Here is a 17,325-nt window from a genome sequence, read left to right on the forward strand (position 1 = left end):
TTAGTGAGTTTCCAAGAAAAGATTGAAACTGTGTAGAGGAACAGGCTTGCTTTGAGCTCAGGAGATGAGCCTAGTGAGAACTTCAGGGGATGGGTCGATGTGAGAGGCTTGGCTGGGCACAACTAGGCAAGGAAGTGGGACCAAATGATGGAGTACCAGGGCAGGTCTGAGTGACCCACTGGGGCTGGGTGTCTTGCTGAACACTTCCTCAGAGCTATCTAAGTGAAATCAAGCCCTGTGCATTTGTTCCTAACAATGGTTTTGGTTTTACATTTATTCAGCAGGTTAAAAAAACCACATTGCTTTTCCATCTCTTTTTTGAAAACACTGCTGTTCCCACTGAAGTTCAGTATGCTTTCACAGTTATTTGCAGTCTGCATAAGGAGTTTCACCCTTCCTAAAGGCATTGCTGGTGTGATTACTCAATACATTCAGATTAGTGCATTTAAAGATATTTTTCATAACTATTTATCATAGAGAACTAAATTTGGGCTTGAGGGTGTGTGGTACTTGGCTGAGCATACACAAAGTGATCTGAGCAAACAAAACAGTCATGATCTAGAGCTGAGCCTGAGTTTTGTTAACATCTTTAGTTGATCATAGTTTATATCTCCACATGGCCATGGCTGTGACACTTGAGTTCCACCAACAAATCAGAGCATGTTGACTTCAAACAAAAGGCTTTATATTTCCAGAAAGAGTGCAGTAATGGTTGTGCATGGATTAGAAAAGATGGTTATAATTGCCTAAAGGACTGTCTTTGCTGACAAAAGAACTTTCCCTATTGTTGATTCTGAATCATGCACATGGAGCAAATAATAACAATTGGTTTTGTTCATTAGGCTGAGAACAACTCTCTTGAAATATTTCCACGTTTTACTCCAAAAATGTTAAAACATTACTTCATGACCTGCTACTGCTGCATGGACGGGTAGTATTGTCCTTAGTCACTCATACAGACCAATTGATTATGAAGAAAATTAATTTTTTTTTTTTCCCAAGATTCACTCATACCTAAAAGGATACATCTTGAGAGGCTCAAGATATTTTTAAAAAATGTACTACTCTCTCTTTTAAGTGAGAAGACAATGATCTTTGCGAGGACTTCAGTCAATATAAAAATGTTTTATAGCAATTAATTTCTATGTCATTTGAAAGTAAATAAGCAGAAAGAACATGCTATTTTCAAGATATAAGGGAAACAATGTTAAGAATACCTGAAAATTAAAAAGCATATTAGATCAAAGTTTGATTTTTAAAACTGTATGATTTGTATTATGTAAATTACATAGCTATATGATCTGCATTATGCAAATATATTATTTTTGATCCTGAATCAGTTATTTTTAAAAGACTTTATTGTGTGCTAATTAATGGAAAATGAGAATGACTGCTTCCAAGGCCAGCTTGTGTGCCACACAATATCCAAGTATGCTATCAGTCATCCTCTAATCTCGAAGACCAAGTAACTAAAGGTTTTGTCCTAACACAGAACCAAAGTTTCAGAACTATGTGAGATGTTTGACTTTGTCAGTTTTAGTACATTGAGATGTTGACTCAATCCCCACAAGATGGTTATCTCTACACTGCCTAGCTCAAAGCATGTTCAGTATTTTTCTGGAAATTAGAAATTACTTTTGTCTTTTCAGAGGATGCTTCTCCATTGTTGTTTCTGTTGATTTTCAACAGTGAATCATATAAGGATGTTGGGAACACATTCGTAGAGACTGAATAAGAATTAAATTTATTTTACAATGTACTAGTAAATTTTAAAGATAGGAAAATCAGAATAATATTTTATTTTCTACATATCATGATGTGTGTTTGTTCATAGGGCAAGTGTTCCCTTTATAAAGAAAACCCAACTAGCTGAAAAATAACAAAAGAAAAAAATAATCTTTCTCTGAAAAATGTTGCCCTTTTAGGGCATCTTAAAATTATGAAAATTGATAGAAGTCTGAGCATGAGCTGTTAGAGAAGGGAACACTCAGTAACTGTGATTCACTGATATGATGTGTTTGGTAGTACTGTTTTAAAAATGTGCTTGTACTACCTACAAGACCTAATATTTTCCAAGTTCTTAAAACTCATGGGCATAGTGCAAAATAAATTCTTTGTATAAAAATCATTATAACTGATCCTATTAGTGCAAAGCTTCAAAGTCTTAAAGATAGGTGTTGATATAAGTAATTTTATAATTAGATTGAACTGCCAAATTAAAATATATTGAGATGTTTAAAGATGATGATATATGTCATACAAATAACTAAGATGCTATAGTTAGTTGTATTTTTCAGGCAGTAGGAATCTACATGTGAGGGAAAAAAAAGAAAGTATTAGATGGAGACTCCGTTTTTACAGGGAATCACAAGGAAAAGATGAGATGGGATGGGTACAAGTTACTCCTGGGGAGATTATGTCTTGACACAAGAGGAAAAAATGAGAACAATCAACCATTTAAATAATTTCCCCAGGGAAGTAAGTGGTGGATTCCCCAAAGCTGGACACTTTTAAAGATTTACCTGAAGGGAGTGCTGGGCCTTCTTGTCAAGGCAATGCTTTTGCCAAGAAAGGTGGGACCAGATGATCCTTGATATTCCTTCCAACCTGGTATTCCATGATGCTATGAAAATAAGGCTTTATCCTTGATTTTTCATAGCTGTGGCCCTATTTTTCAAAAGGAAACCTGGTCACCTTGTTGCTTTTGGGAGGGCTGAGCCCTATGTCCCTCTCCTTTGCTCTCATTTCACACATTTGACATTCCAATTCTGTTTTTTCATTCTTACCTTGTGATGTTCTGTAGCTCCACCGGCACAGCGATGCCCTTTTGTTCAAAAGGACAAGTGTTACTTTGCAGTGGTTGGTGTAAAAGCCCATCCAAGCCTGAACGCAACCCAATAAATCTGTCTAATTAAGCATTCTACAAAGCACAGCCAAGAGAAAATCTTCCTGTTCTTATTCTTCCACTTCTCCCAATACCCTTCCCTTCCCCTGCAGACACTTGCACTTTTTTCTTTCTCCCAGGGGATGAAATTCTCCTGGGATGTAGAGGTTTGACTTTATATGATTCCTGAGGTTGCCTAGCAAGGATGTGGAGGTAAGCTATTCCAGTGTACACTATAACCACCAAGTTAGGATACACACTTGAGAGACAGAAGATCAAAGTTCACATCTCTGTATCAGGATGTGAGCCATTATCCTTGAAAGCTGAGGCAAGTCTTTATGGAAGCAGTGACCTAACTCCACAAAACAGGACATGACTGAATCCCTGTCAGCTGGTCTCCTTTCCTCTGCCTGCATTTAGGCATGGAAAATCTAAGAAAGTGTAAAGTGCCAGCTTTTGCGTGGTGTTTTCTGTGGGTTATTTTAGGTCACAGAACAATATAATCCTAAAATGGGTTTTGATGGGACCTTCAAAAACTATCTAGTTCCAACCCCCCTGCCATGGGACATCTTCTGCTAGACAAAGTTGTTTAAAGTTCCATCCTTGAACACTGTTAAACATCCGTGAACTGTTGTTGAAGTTCCTGGCCTTGAACACTTCCAGGGATGGGGCATCCAGAGCTTCTCTATGCATCCTGTTCCAGTGCTTCACACCCTCATCATAAAAACTGTCTTCCTTATGTCCAGTCTAAACCTGTGCCCCTCCCTAGCCTCATGGCTTTCTCCCAGGCTCCCAGCTGGGCGCTGGGGAACCCCTTGGTTCACCATACACCCTACACCTGGGACAATTATTACCTGCTGTAATTATCTTCACCTTACCCTCTCTTTCCTCCCCTGTACCTGTGCATTTGCAGGATCCAGCCTTGTCCTCCTGATTTCCAGTGGCCAGGCAGCCCAGGGAAGCTGAGCTCCCGTGGCTGGGCAGAGGCAGGGAGCAAGGCATGGAGAGGAGGGGTCATTTTAAAGAGCACCAGAGCACAGGCTCCGGTCTCTTGCTCACTGTGACGGCAAAGTGCCTCACTGAAAACCAGTGAGCTGACACTTACCAAGTGGCCTCTGATCTTTCTCACTCTTTTTCCCCACACTTCCTCTTTTTTTTGTGTTCGCATTTTCCAAGGAAGAGGCATTTTCACGGACAGCTCTGGGACTGTATCTTTCTGAGGAGGGTAAGAGGTTTTTAACTCCTCACTTTGATAGTTTTTAGAAGGTGGCATTTTAAAGTGGGGGGGAGGCTGGTTGGTTGAATGCATTGTTTGGGGACCCCAAGTGTCCTTTGGCATGACTGGTACTTAAGCTAAAATAAATTAGGTGAAAGCAAACAATTATAGAAGACCAAATCACCCAGGATTTTCAAAGTTCAGTAACTTGGTTTTATTATAGGATTGTTTGATTTGTTTCACTGGGTTTACATGTCCCGTCACTTACAGTGCTTGTACATTAAGCTAGCTTGTGAAATTTCTGCTGATGAAAAGGTGTTTCTCAGGAAAAAGCTTTGGATAGTGAGAATTTTTGAACAGTGAGCTTAAAGTGTCACATTTAAATGAGCTCTGCAATGAGGCAATAAACATTAAGTGCTACATATATTAGAAATTTTAAGTTACAATCTCTAAAAATACTTAGAACAACAGATACGGCTGCCAAAGAATATGCACTCGCCAACTTTAAAATTGTGACTATTCATATGCAAAGCTATATGTGTATAACAGACAGAGATATCCAAAAGTTTTGTTTCACTTTTTTCCCATGCCAACAAATATATGCAACACTTGCAACATCATAGGTTTTTTGCAACAAAAGTTGCATTAAACAGCCAAGTATACTAAAACACCAGCTCTGCCTTCAGTGAACCTGTCTTAAAATGGCAAGCTGCTGGGAGGTTGCTATTCTGGGAGGTGACTCTGATAGGTCTCAACAGATGCAGCTCCTGGAATGCAGCCGGAGCTGGGGAGCCGGGCAGCAGCTGACCCCTGCGCTGGCACACTGGCATATCAGGGATCACAGCTCACGTCAGCACAGGCTGACACTGACACTTGGGGCACACATGGCCTCTCCCTCGCCTGCTCTGCACATGGTCATCACCCAGCAGCAGCAGCAAATACTGCTGGTGCTCACAGGCACCAACCATTCCTTTCTATAATTATATTACCATTTATTACATGCTGTGTGCTTAAGGAATAAATGATGTGCTGAGATTCTAGATTGAAATATTACTGAAGTCTTTTTATTAAGTTATCTACAATAAACCAGTCATTTGATTTATCATTAATTAGCATTTTTTCATGTTCAGGTTTTTATGACTGCAAGGATCACAAAGAAAATTAGCATGTGTAAATTGTTTTAAAATATATACTGAATGCTGATCTTCACAATTCTGTTTAAATTGTGTTATTGAAGATCAGTGCTTTCCTTCAAGTATATTTGCACATACATATTTTTGTTTTAAGTAACTCCCTTGTTACTAGGAGTTGTTACTCACATTGCATTTGACAAAATTTGGCTCTTCATTTCATTGAGAGCTTGCCTAGAGCTGTTACATATAATTTAAATATGTGTTCTAACGTAACTGTATGGGACTGATTCTTACCTTCACATATGCAGAACTTGTTTAAAATAACACATCCTGATAGTTTGCATGACATTTTGTCAAATAGAAGTTAGACCTCTTCTCCCTAAATCTCCACAAAATCCTAAAAGTAGATTTCAAATAGATTTCAAATTACTGATACTGAAAAGCAATCAAAGTATGCTATGAGCAGAAAATATTTGCACATCTGACATGGGAAATAGAACACTATCAGTCTATAAAATCAAAAGTTACAAAAACCTGGAAGCAGTTTGGAGTAGAACCTAAATCTAAAATCAATATGACATCGTATTAAAATCCTCTTTCTCTTTATGTCTCATCTCACTTTTGTTTCTTTAAGAATTTTTCCCAGTCTTAGTATTTCCTGGTCAAGTTCTGAACTCACCTGTAAGTCTGTACCCTTACAGACAGGTTAGGGCCCATATTTTTTCCTATATTGGAAAGTTGAGGGCCCATATTTTTCCTATATTTCAGGCTAATGAATTCAGGTCTAGAACCTGTCTGTTTTAAACAAATATATACAAAATTTTACACTCTGGCAAACCCATTTAGAGAATTTAACTTTCTGAATGTGGTGATAATAGGTGAATGTTAATTTATGACCTTGTTATTTAAAACAAAAAGGAATTACTGAATTACTTGTGGGTGTATTCTTCACAATTGGAGTATTGATTGTTATTAATAAGCAGCCATGCTACAACCTAGAATTTAGGAAGACAGATTATCCTGTGTGTTTGATTTTGTGGCATTATATGTATTGACAAAGGTTAGATTTGTTGCATCATCACATAGCTATTAAATTTCACAACTGTGGTGTTTAATTTTATTTTTAGCAAGTGCTTGGCTGTAATATTTCATTGCAGTCATGGCCCCTAAGAAGAAGAATGTGAAAAAGAACAAAGCAGATATCAATGAAACAACTATCATTGTGGAAGATGGCCCCCTCAGTAAACTAAATGGCTTGAATGGACTCTTGGAAGGAGGAAATGGTTTCAGCTGCATCTCATCTGAGGTTTCTGACCCATCATACTGCCCAAACCTCTTGGAAGGTCTAAGCAAAATGAGACAAGAAAATTTCCTTTGTGACTTGACTATCAGTACCAAAACCAAATCCTTCAGTGTTCATAAGGTAGTGATGGCTTCAAGCAGTGAATACTTTCACAACATCTTAAAGAAAGATCCATCTACTCAAAGGGTGGACCTCAATGATGTGTCCCCATTGGGTCTAGCTACTGTTATCACCTATGCTTACACTGGAAAACTTACTCTCTCACTTTATACAATAGGTAGTATCATTTCCACAGCAATTTATCTACAGATTCACACCCTTACAAAGATGTGTTGTGATTTTCTAGTCCAAGAAATCAGTGTTGAGAACTGTATGTACATTGCCAATATTGCAGAAACATATGGACTAAAAACAACCAAGGAAGCAGCACACAAATTTATTAAAGACAACTTCATTGAATTTTCAGAAACTGATCAGTTCCTAAAACTTACTTTTGATCAGATTAATGAACTTCTTGCAGATGATGACTTGCAGTTGCCTTCTGAAATTGTTGCATTCCAGATTGCAATAAAATGGCTGGAATTTGACCAAAAAAGAGTAAAGTTTGCTGCCAATCTCTTAAGTAACATCCGTTTTGGTACCATCTCAGCTCAAGACCTCGTCAATTACGTTCAGACTGTGCCACGAATGATGCAAGATGCAGACTGCCATAAGCTCCTAGTGGATGCCATGAACTATCACTTGCTTCCCTATCACCAGAATACACTTCAGTCCAGAAGAACAAGGATCCGTGGAGGTTTCAGAGTCTTAGTTACTGTTGGGGGACGCCCTGCTTTAACAGAAAAGTCTCTTAGCAGAGACATCTTATACAGAGATCCTGAAAACGGATGGAAGAAGCTAAGTGAAATGCCTGCTAAAAGTTTTAATCAGTGTGTCACAGTGATGGATGGATTTCTCTATGTGGCTGGTGGGGAAGACCAGAATGATGCCAGGAACCAAGCCAAGCATGCAGTCAGCAATTTCTGCAGGTAACTGGCTCTTTCTTTAAAAAAGTTAGAGGTATGTATTCCACAGAAGGCAGGTAGATAGACTAAGCTGGTTTGTGATGCAACATGGACCACTTGGATAAAGAGAAAGGGGACAATGTGGGGGAGGTACAGATGCTATTCTATATTACACTTTGAATGAGCAGAAATATGCAACTGGAGTTCTCCAAAAAACTTCACCATGGTTACATATGCACACTGAGAAGTGAGGAAAAACTGAGAAAACTTATTCCAAGTGGAGGAAATAGATAGGAACATAAATAGGAAGTCATGGGATGTTCTAAGGAGACTTCTCAAATTTTTGAAAGCTTTTGATACCTCACAGAAAGTTCAGAAAAACACCTTTTAGGTATTATAGGCTTCACTTTCTATGCACTATTCATCATATTTTCAACAGCTTTTATATTGCATTTCATATCCTTTATTTTTTAATTATTATTATCTAGAGTTTAGAAACAATGGTACCATTGCTTGAAGACTGTCTTTTACAGTGTACCCCAAATAATACCTCACTTCTGAAATACTGCAGTTCCTATCTATAGTCATCCGAGACTGCACTGGTGATAACATGGCCAGAAGAATGCATACACTAACATGCAATGCCACATGGGTGGTACTAGTTTTTAAATAGTTCAGCCTGAAAGCTGGCAGTGCACAGTAGCTTGAAACAAGGGCTGGGGGTGAGAAAACTTTTATCTACTAAGACTATGGACGTGCAATGGCATTACACAGCCACAGTTCTACCAGTGCTTCCTTTTCTGCTCCCAGAAGGAACAGTCAGCTTCTCCTGAGGACCTCAACCAGTACATGAAGTTCATGAATGAAGAACATTCTCTAGATCAATTTTATTGTGTAAACTACTTCGTCAGAAAAATATAACACATAAAAGAGGTTATGCTCTCTTGACCTTCTGCCTTTAAGCTATGCCTCACATTGTCACAAGGAGCTGTGTGCTCATTGCACACCTTGGTAGCAGGGAGGAGGTGGGCGAATCCTCGTTGTGCCCTTAACTGTGAGCATGTCAAGTCACATCAGTATGTCTGTGGACTTGCAGATGACAATGCTGAATGACATATAACAATTAGTATTTACATTCCCATAGTCTTTTTCTCATGTGATTCTCTGGTCCCCTTAGCATCCAACAGAAGTGTGTGCATCTACTAATGTACCTCACTCAGCATCTTCAGGAGTCATAATTTGACATTTCCTATTTCAGAGTTGCTCATTTAAATGTCAAGGACAATGAATGTTATTTCAGATAGGAATGGTGTTAGAAAGCACAGATGCTCTTTCTACATAAAACTTACTCCATGTGAGTGGCAGGGAAAGCATATTCACCATTTAGAAAGCACTAAGAGGATGCAAGTATAAATCACCACCAAAAGTTTTTAAAAACTCTATGAGTAAATTTAGACATCTTTGCTGTGGGTGTAAATTGCAAAGAAACTTCTAAAATTTCTACTGTATCTTGAAAGTATCTCTTCCTAGTACTCTAAGGAGATTATTGTACAAAATCAAATTACAGAAGAATCAGATTTACTTCATTAAAATAATACCGGGTTTGAATGATACAAACATGTTTTTTCTCCAATCAAAACCTAAATTTACTGGAAATTTAATCAGGAATACCAGTTTCATTATGCTGACTTTTGATAGGCTGAATAACTAACTAAAGTTTTAGCAACTTTGCTCTTGCAGCCATGGCAGAGGAGTCCTGTATAATTTAGCAGAACAGTATATAAGACCTTCTTTTTTTAACCTTTCAGATATGACCCTCGTTTCAACAGCTGGATTCACTTGGCAAACATGAATCAGCGACGTACCCACTTCAGCCTGAATGTGTTCAATGGCCTCCTCTTCGCAGTGGGTGGCCGCAACTCCGAGGGCTGCCTCTCCTCTGTCGAGTGCTACGTGCCTGCAACTAACCAGTGGCAGATGAAGGCCCCGCTGGAGGTGCCCCGGTGCTGCCACGCCAGCGCAGTGGTGGATGGCCAGATCCTGGTCACAGGAGGTTACATCAATAACGCTTACTCTCGCTCAGTGTGCATGTACGACCCCAGCAAAGATAGCTGGCAGGATAAGGCCAGCCTCAGCACCCCAAGGGGCTGGCACTGCGCAGTGTCCCTCCTGGAGAGGGTCTACGTCATGGGTGGGTCTCAGCTGGGGGGACGAGCTGAAAGGGTCGATGTTCTCCCTGTGGAGTGTTACAGCCCATACATGGGGCAATGGAATTACGTGGCGCCACTTCAAACCGGAGTTAGCACGGCTGGCGCCTCCACCCTTAATGGGAAAATTTACTTAGTGGGTGGCTGGAATGAAATAGAGAAAAAGTACAAGAAATGCATTCAGTGCTATAACCCAGATCTCAATGAATGGACAGAGGAAGATGAGCTGCCTGAGGCCACTGTGGGTGTATCCTGCTGTACTATATCTATGCCCAACACTAAGACAAGGGAGTCCAGGGCCAGCTCAGTCTCTTCTGTCCCAGTCAGTATCTAGACAGGTCTAACCAGCAATAAGTAAAACTGTTTACCAGCACAGCAGTATAATTAACCCTTTAAGTAGAATTTTTGTGCTTATGTGGAAAAAAAAATCATTGGCTTTGCAAATGTTTTAACAGTGCAAACTGGCCAGTTTTCATGAACTTTAGTACAGGTGGCATGAAAGAGCACATTAGGGATAAGATCAGTTTTCTTAGCAGGAACAGAGAGTTAACCCATAATCACAGAATTTCATTCTCTTCCTGACTTTGCCGCTTTTTCCTGACCATCTGTGGCAAATCATTTCATTTCTTTATGCCTTGGTTTCCTTACCTGTAAAATTGAGATAAACTTGCTTCAGAAGATTGTTATGAGGCTTTTTAATACTAAGTTTTAAACACTTTCAGAACCCCACATGAAAGTCAAATATGACTAGTAATAAATCTCAATATAGATCAGAAATGTTCCATGTCATCATAAAATTGATCAGTTTTGTTCTTTTCTAAGCATTTTCTATTTTCACAAACAGAAGGGGGAAAAAAAAAGGCAGACCAAAAATATTGCATATAGCATGTGCATACTTTCCTTTTGGGGCAGGGGTATTCACAAAAAATCTCAAAGCATTTTCTCCTTCAGAAGGTAGAAAAAGATCTTCATCTTCTGCCTGAAATATCACAGGGGGTCCGATGCTGGTCAGCACCAGTATGCCACGACCTTCCTAGAGAGAGAATCCTGCAAGGAACAATTCTTCCAGGGGCGGTGGCAGGCCTCCCTGGGCAGCAGGGGATTTCAGCAAGTGTAGCAACTTCTCTGCTGCAAGTGATTCCAGCTCTTGGGAAAATCACCCAAGACAAACTCGGGGACAGAGAGACAGGAGCCCTGTTTGGGAGTTCCATAGAGGAAGCCTTTATTGTCCAGCAGCCCCTGTACAAGGAAGGCCAGCAACACCCTGCTCAGGGCAGAAACAGGGGTCTTTTTATGGGAAAGGCAGGGGGTGGGGTAGAAACCAATTAGCAAAGTGGGTACAGGCTATTACCGTATAGAAACAAGGCATGCTGGGGGTGGTTCACTTTGTCACCATGACCCAGAGGAAGGTTGCTTATCTCTGGGGACAGTCTTTTTGGGCTCTGGCCTCTCTCCTCCAAGGGAGTGCTGAGGGCTCACAGCCCTCCACAATGAAACCTGTTAATTCCTATATCAAATGCTGCGACATGGCTTTCAAGATCTGAATCCACAAAATACTTTAGCTCCTGTAAGCACTATGGGCCAGCCCCAAGGGCTACCTTGGGTGCTGGATGGCTCTCCTGACCTCCATGTACACCAAGGAGCATCACCTCATCCTCCTCCTCATGCCAGGGAGACACCCCTCTCACGCCAGGTGGAAAATCCTGGAAGCTGAGTTCATGCCAGGAGACACCAAGGACTAATGGCATCTGAACCTGGGGAAGATGCACAGAGCAAACTCCCTTGCCTTACTCCAGCAAGTAACCAGTGGAGTGAGGAACACAGATGGAATAAAGACTTCAGGATCTGCCCTTTAGAATTTGTGTGGAAAACAAGGAATCATGGGAAAACTCCCTTAGTAGAAACAAAGAGATAACACCTTTCTTCCCAGGTGTAGGCACAACACCACCCAAAGTAACCTTCTCCTGGGCATACCATTATGCATCTTCTGAAGCCTTCATTACAGCCCTTTTTATGGAGATTTCATTCACATTATTCCAAAGGCTAGACTAATGCTCTTTTTGTCGAAGTTTTCCCAGTGAATAGAGTGGAGTCTTCACCCAACTTAGTTTACCTTCCAAGAACTTTTCTTCCTGATTTCAGCATGAAGTGGGGGAAGTAAGCATGAAACCTAATCCTATTCCCATAGCCAAAGGGATATGCAGCCCATCATGTCCCCTGAGGATTTGATACCAAAGGACTGCTTTCAGCACAAAACGTCTACATCCTTCTTTTGGGAAGAAAGGAGGGAATACAAGGAATTTAAATGATTTAATATAACCAAAAGGGCAGAAGCTCACTCAACCAATTCATAGAGGCTTCACATTCAATTTCCTCAGACTATCATTGACTATCATTGACACCTCCAGGCTTCAGTGCCAATGAGAAGCCATGCTCTTAGCAATGTTTATGAGGCAGACAAATTTTTATCTCATTTGCAGAAAGGGAACACTATAAAATTGTCTGTCAGTGCAGATGTTGTTGAGGCAAGCATTTTCAAGACCCAAGCTGTCTGTAGCTTTGTTAAAGCTGTATATTGAGGATCAGGATGAGCGTGACATGGTATTAGAGATGAAGTAATTCACTCTGTTGGTTGGGATTAAACTCCATGGTACTCAGTCCTGTTTTCCAGTTCTAACTTAGGGCTCATGTTTGTATCCTGTCTGCACAATTTTAAATTTCAAATTGTGTTTTTGAGTGCTGCGTGTTATTAGAATATACTGTCTTGCAATGACTTGTGGTCAGAGTAGCACTGTCATATATATTTTGATTCATTTAATTGGCATATAGTTGTCCTCTACCCCATGTAATTCAAATTAATAACAAATGTGGAACAGAGTAACAGAGTAAGATTACTTTAAGTATGAAAATTCTGTTCTTGCCCATTCCAGTCACCAAAAGCTTTTCCTGAAGGAGAGAAAAATTTCTCTTTCCCCAAGTCATGACCATGTGTTCCACATGAATGCATTTTGGAAGCTCTTTAGAAATAACCATCTGTTCCAATATTTTTTTGTAAATTTTTTTTAATCCATCCAGTCCAATTAAGACACCTGTACACATGCAATTACAACAGTATACATGGTGTAGTTATTTAGTTTTTATAAGGTATCCATAATGTTGTATTTACGAATTGAAAAAACAACTATTATGGCCTCAAACAGACACTGGATGGAATTGTCATATGCAAGTGTCTCTTTTTCCCTTTAGGAATTCAGTTCCAAAATGCTATGAATACTCAGACATTGCTGCATGCTTTCCTGGTTTTGAGCCAGCACTTCATATACATCAACAACTATCTTGGTTTTGGGTAGGAAATTATTTATGAATGATGGGCTAAGTGCAATGAAACTTCTTACTACTTAAAGGGTTAAAAACTTTGGGGGCCAAATCCTTTTCATCTTACTCACAAAAAAAAAGGTTCCATTGACTTCAGTGGGACTACTGAATAAGATGTACAGGATTTTGAACTCTTGGCCAAATTCTGGCAGAACAGTAGATAAAACTGTCGTACCCAGAAGGAAGACTGCTCCTCTGCCTCCAGTGCCCTTGGCCACGGCAAATCCATGAGGACATGTCCTAGGACAGGAGCCAAATACTGCTGGCCATGCGTTCCTTCTGTAGCACAAGTTAGGTACATACTTCAGGCCAAAAATTTTAGGTAGATTAACAAATGGTATTGTTAACAATGTAACATTTCAGGCTGGCTTTACATTTTTTTCTCTAAGCATCTGTTTAGGCTTCAACTGCACATTGAGCCAGGATTTGGCCCTTAATATGTGACACTATTAGCTGGACTTAATATTATGTTGAATCATACTATGTACTGACCTATTTGTGACATTTTTCTGTATGACCTTCTTTTGTTAGAACTGTGAAAATTATTTGTATGTTCTGTTTTATGGGATGGTGTCCTTTCATTGTCTGGTACCGTATTATCAATCTCTAGATGTTTAATAACGACATCTCAGTTGAACTTGAACTATTGTATATACCAAAAAGAAGTTTTAAAGTACAAGGAAGTACTGTATACAGTAATATTAAGTAGAGCAGAGGGCTTCCATCTGTATGAGATGCAGATTGTTAAAGCACTACAGGGATCTTCTTTAATGCTATACTAGTAGTAGGAAAAAAAACCAACCAAACAAAACAAATTTTGTATAAAATGCCTATGCATTTTATAGTCAATACCTGTGCTTCAAATTCAGATCTGAAAAATAAGCTTTCTTCAGTCTGTGAGTGAAGCAATTTGCTAGGGTTTGTTTTCTTGTTTATTCCTGACTGTTTAGGCGCATGGAAGAGTGTGTTAGAGATTGTGAGGCAGGAACTTACTCTTGGAAAGTTGTGCTGAAAGGAAGATGTGGTGTTTAGTCCTTAATCAAGATGAGATCATGATCATTTAATCTCTTCTTGAAGTTAACCTGCAAGATCATCTGTGGATCAGTCAAGACTCCAGTAAACTTGAATCCCTCAAAGAGGGAAGCAAGCAAAATTAGCACCAACCAAGCCCAATGAGGTGTTGAAAAGTGCTTTGTGTTGAGATTTTTAAATGGCAGTTCTTGCAGGAAAAAGGATGCAATGAATGAAATGACTGAGTAAGAACATTTGTATTATCCTGAAACCTAGATTAATTTATCTTACCGCTTTAGCTCTTACCAAACCATACTGGGTTTAGGAGCAGTTTTTCCTTAGTAGCAGCTGGGCTTGGTAATTCTAGTTGCAAACCCAGCAGTCACATGCATGCTTGTACAAGCTTGCATACCTTCTTGAACTCAGTGGGACTTCTGTTGCAGAAGTTATTCACAAGGAGTTATGTTTGGAAAAATAAAATATAAGAACAAAATCCATGAGTAGAAAACATCAATGTCTAATTATAGCCAACATGAAGGTATTAGACTGATCCTCAGCATCATCATTCGCTTACCATACCAGCACAGGGCAATTTTTTGAGACTCAATTACTCCGTAAGGACAGTATTTCCTTGGAATGGCTGCTCAATGAAATCCTATATATACTCCAAAGGATGGGAGGTGCTCCAGGCTATGGAAAGGCCAAAATGGAGACACCTAGAACCATCAGCAAACTTAAGATTTTGTTCCCAGTCCTCAAGAGTGTTTGAGAAAAATGTCCTGGAAAGAAGTACCTACTTCAACACATACCTTTCCATAAGCAGCTTTCCTTATGTTCCATAACTGAGATTTTCATCACCTTTCTGATGAAAAGCAAAACTCAATTTTCAACTGTCTGTAACTTCAATTCTCAGTTGAACTGAATTTTCAGTCCACTTTAACCTGTTCACCCAAGCTGGGTAAACAAAGTCCAAATTCAGCTGCTTAGAGAATGCAATTGAAGCAAATAGTCCTACTATAGGTTCTTGACCTTTTTACCGTGAATCTTCTCATCTTTTTTGTCAAAGATCTGCTTTGTATAATTAATCAAAAACATTGTAATGCACAGATTTATACTTTGACTTCTCCTTGAGAGGAAGGTCTCTTGTCTCTTTTAGTTCCTCTTTTCTTATCCATAACTAAGTGACTATCAGAGCACCGAAGAAGGTGCACAGATGTGAACAGTACATAAAAGCTCAACTGTGAATCTGTAAAAATCTCATTGCTGGTGGCCACAATAAAGAAAAGGACACATTCTGAAATGCCTGCTGGATAAAAAAGAGTGAAACATCACAGAATCACAGAATATTCTGAATTGGAAGGGATCCTCAAGGATTACAGAGTCCAGCTTTTAAGTGAATGGCCTGTATGGGGATCAAACCCACAACCTTGTTAATAAATGAGTTGCTGGTGCTCATTTGCAAGTGTGACCCTGCTCAGAGCTCTCTTCCCAGAAGTTCCCTAAAGAATAAAGGAAAACACATGCAATTCTATACAGCTCGTGTGAGATTTGGTTAATATCAGATAAGTTTTGCCATGCAAAAGACATACTTGTCTTAATGAAAATTTTCAATAACAATATAAGCAATTAACAAACTTATGAGGAATAGCCAATTTCTGTTAGTAAGAATGGGAACACACACATTTAGATGAACTGTGAAAGGAAGATGATGTTACTCTAGTTGCAGTCTTAGCAGTTTCTTTATTGACAAGAAAAGTTAAAAATATAAATTATTTGTATAAAGCATTTTCCTGGCTTATAGGTGTTAGATTGGTCATACAGAAGGGTTTTCTAAGTGTACACTTTAAAGATGGACTGTGATAACACAAGGGAACATATTACAACAGAAAAAAATCTGTAAGTGTAATGTGAGAATGTTACTACTTAAAAATTGAAATTTGTAGTGCAGCAAGTTGTCATTAAGAGGAAAACAGCATGTTGGTATTTTTCATTGTGTGCTTTAAATAAAACTGTTGACACATGGCACAGACAAATTATTCTTGTTTTAAAATGAGTTGGAAACTGCGAGACTGTCTTTCTGATGAACACCTTGTTGCAGTTGAAATATGCTTTGTTTTCTGAGCCCCAGGCTGATCCTTGCTTTCATATCAGCCAACTGGAATGTTTGTTACACCCAGGCTGTCAAACCACTTTCACAAGAAGCTGCACAATGTGACACTGGAGCCACTTTTCTCTTTTCCATTTTATTAGAAGGGCAACAACTTGCTTTTTAACCATGAATTTCAGTCTTTTGTTGTGATCAAAATTCGTAACAAGAAGTGATGATAAATCAGATGTCTGATTAGCAACTGAACATGTTTTCATTTGGACTGTATGGGTAACAGTACCAAAAATAAAAACATCTAAATTTCAAGAAAAAATTTATTCCATATTCTGAAGAGAAATTAATTTGTGCCACAGATGAGAGGGTTTGAGATACCAAAAATTGCTCCCTGTGTTTTGACACCAAGGACTTGGTTCAAAGTGTGATTCTATAGGTCACAACCTGAAGGGTTACCTGGCCTGTAGCTGTGCAGAGATCATGACTGGGTTCCTAAGATTCCATAATACACAAGGACACAGAGGCTTTATTCTCTAAAATGTTCTACTTTATTACAGATTACCACAAAAATTGCTGCTAGCAAGTATACCGATAGTTATTACAGCTAATATGAAGATTAATAAAGTGAGTATGAATTAATATATGTCAATCTATTACAATTATTATCAGCAATCAATAATACAGTATCAGTCAATAGTATGGTGTCAATCAATACTAGCATCAAACAGTATGGTAGTACACCCGATGACAGCAACCACCAAGTAGGCATGGACTATTAAAATTACTGCAGCTTACCAGTGAAACAAACTGACCAACAATAATATTACAGCAAATATGCTTAATATATGTAATATTTACAGTCAGCAAATTAGCCAGATTTTTAAAGAAGACAAACCATCCCAAAAGGGAGGAACAAACTGATCCTGGAGGGGACACCCAACCATCCCCAAAAGAAGGGAAGAAAGAAAGACCTAAGCAGTAAGAAAACAGACAGTTTCCCTTCAAAACAGATCCCTGACACAGAGTCTTGAGTCAACCAGCATTCCCACTGAGTCCAAGAGAGTGGACAGTTCACGTGGGATTCAGCTGGG

At 39.2% G+C, this 17,325-nt stretch overlaps 1 protein-coding gene across 1 annotated transcript; it reads left to right on the top strand.

Annotated features, from left to right (window-relative positions):
• The first annotated feature begins 3,904 nt into the window (after positions 1-3,904).
• KLHL31 (kelch like family member 31) lies at positions 3,905-16,166 on the top strand. The gene is made up of 3 exons (XM_008637637.2): positions 3,905-4,109; positions 6,361-7,564; positions 9,349-16,166. Exons 2-3 carry the CDS (start codon positions 6,393-6,395, stop codon positions 10,079-10,081), a joined length of 1,905 nt encoding a protein of 634 aa, XP_008635859.1. The 5' UTR covers positions 3,905-4,109; positions 6,361-6,392; the 3' UTR covers positions 10,082-16,166.
• The last annotated feature ends 1,159 nt before the right edge of the window (positions 16,167-17,325 follow it).

The sequence above is a fragment of the Corvus brachyrhynchos genome, unplaced genomic scaffold (genome assembly GCF_000691975.1).
Source record: "Corvus brachyrhynchos isolate BGI_N302 unplaced genomic scaffold, ASM69197v1 scaffold136, whole genome shotgun sequence".
In the NCBI taxonomy this organism is placed as follows: domain Eukaryota; kingdom Metazoa; phylum Chordata; class Aves; order Passeriformes; family Corvidae; genus Corvus; species Corvus brachyrhynchos.

Bases quoted from the DNA above. Each gene is read 5' to 3' on its own strand.
- KLHL31 (XM_008637637.2), top strand. From the start codon at position 6,393: ATGGCCCCTAAGAAGAAGAATGTGAAAAAGAACAAAGCAGATATCAAT. The intron at 7,565-9,348 runs GTAACTGGCTCT...TTAACCTTTCAG, and splicing joins GCAGTCAGCAATTTCTGCAG to ATATGACCCTCGTTTCAACA.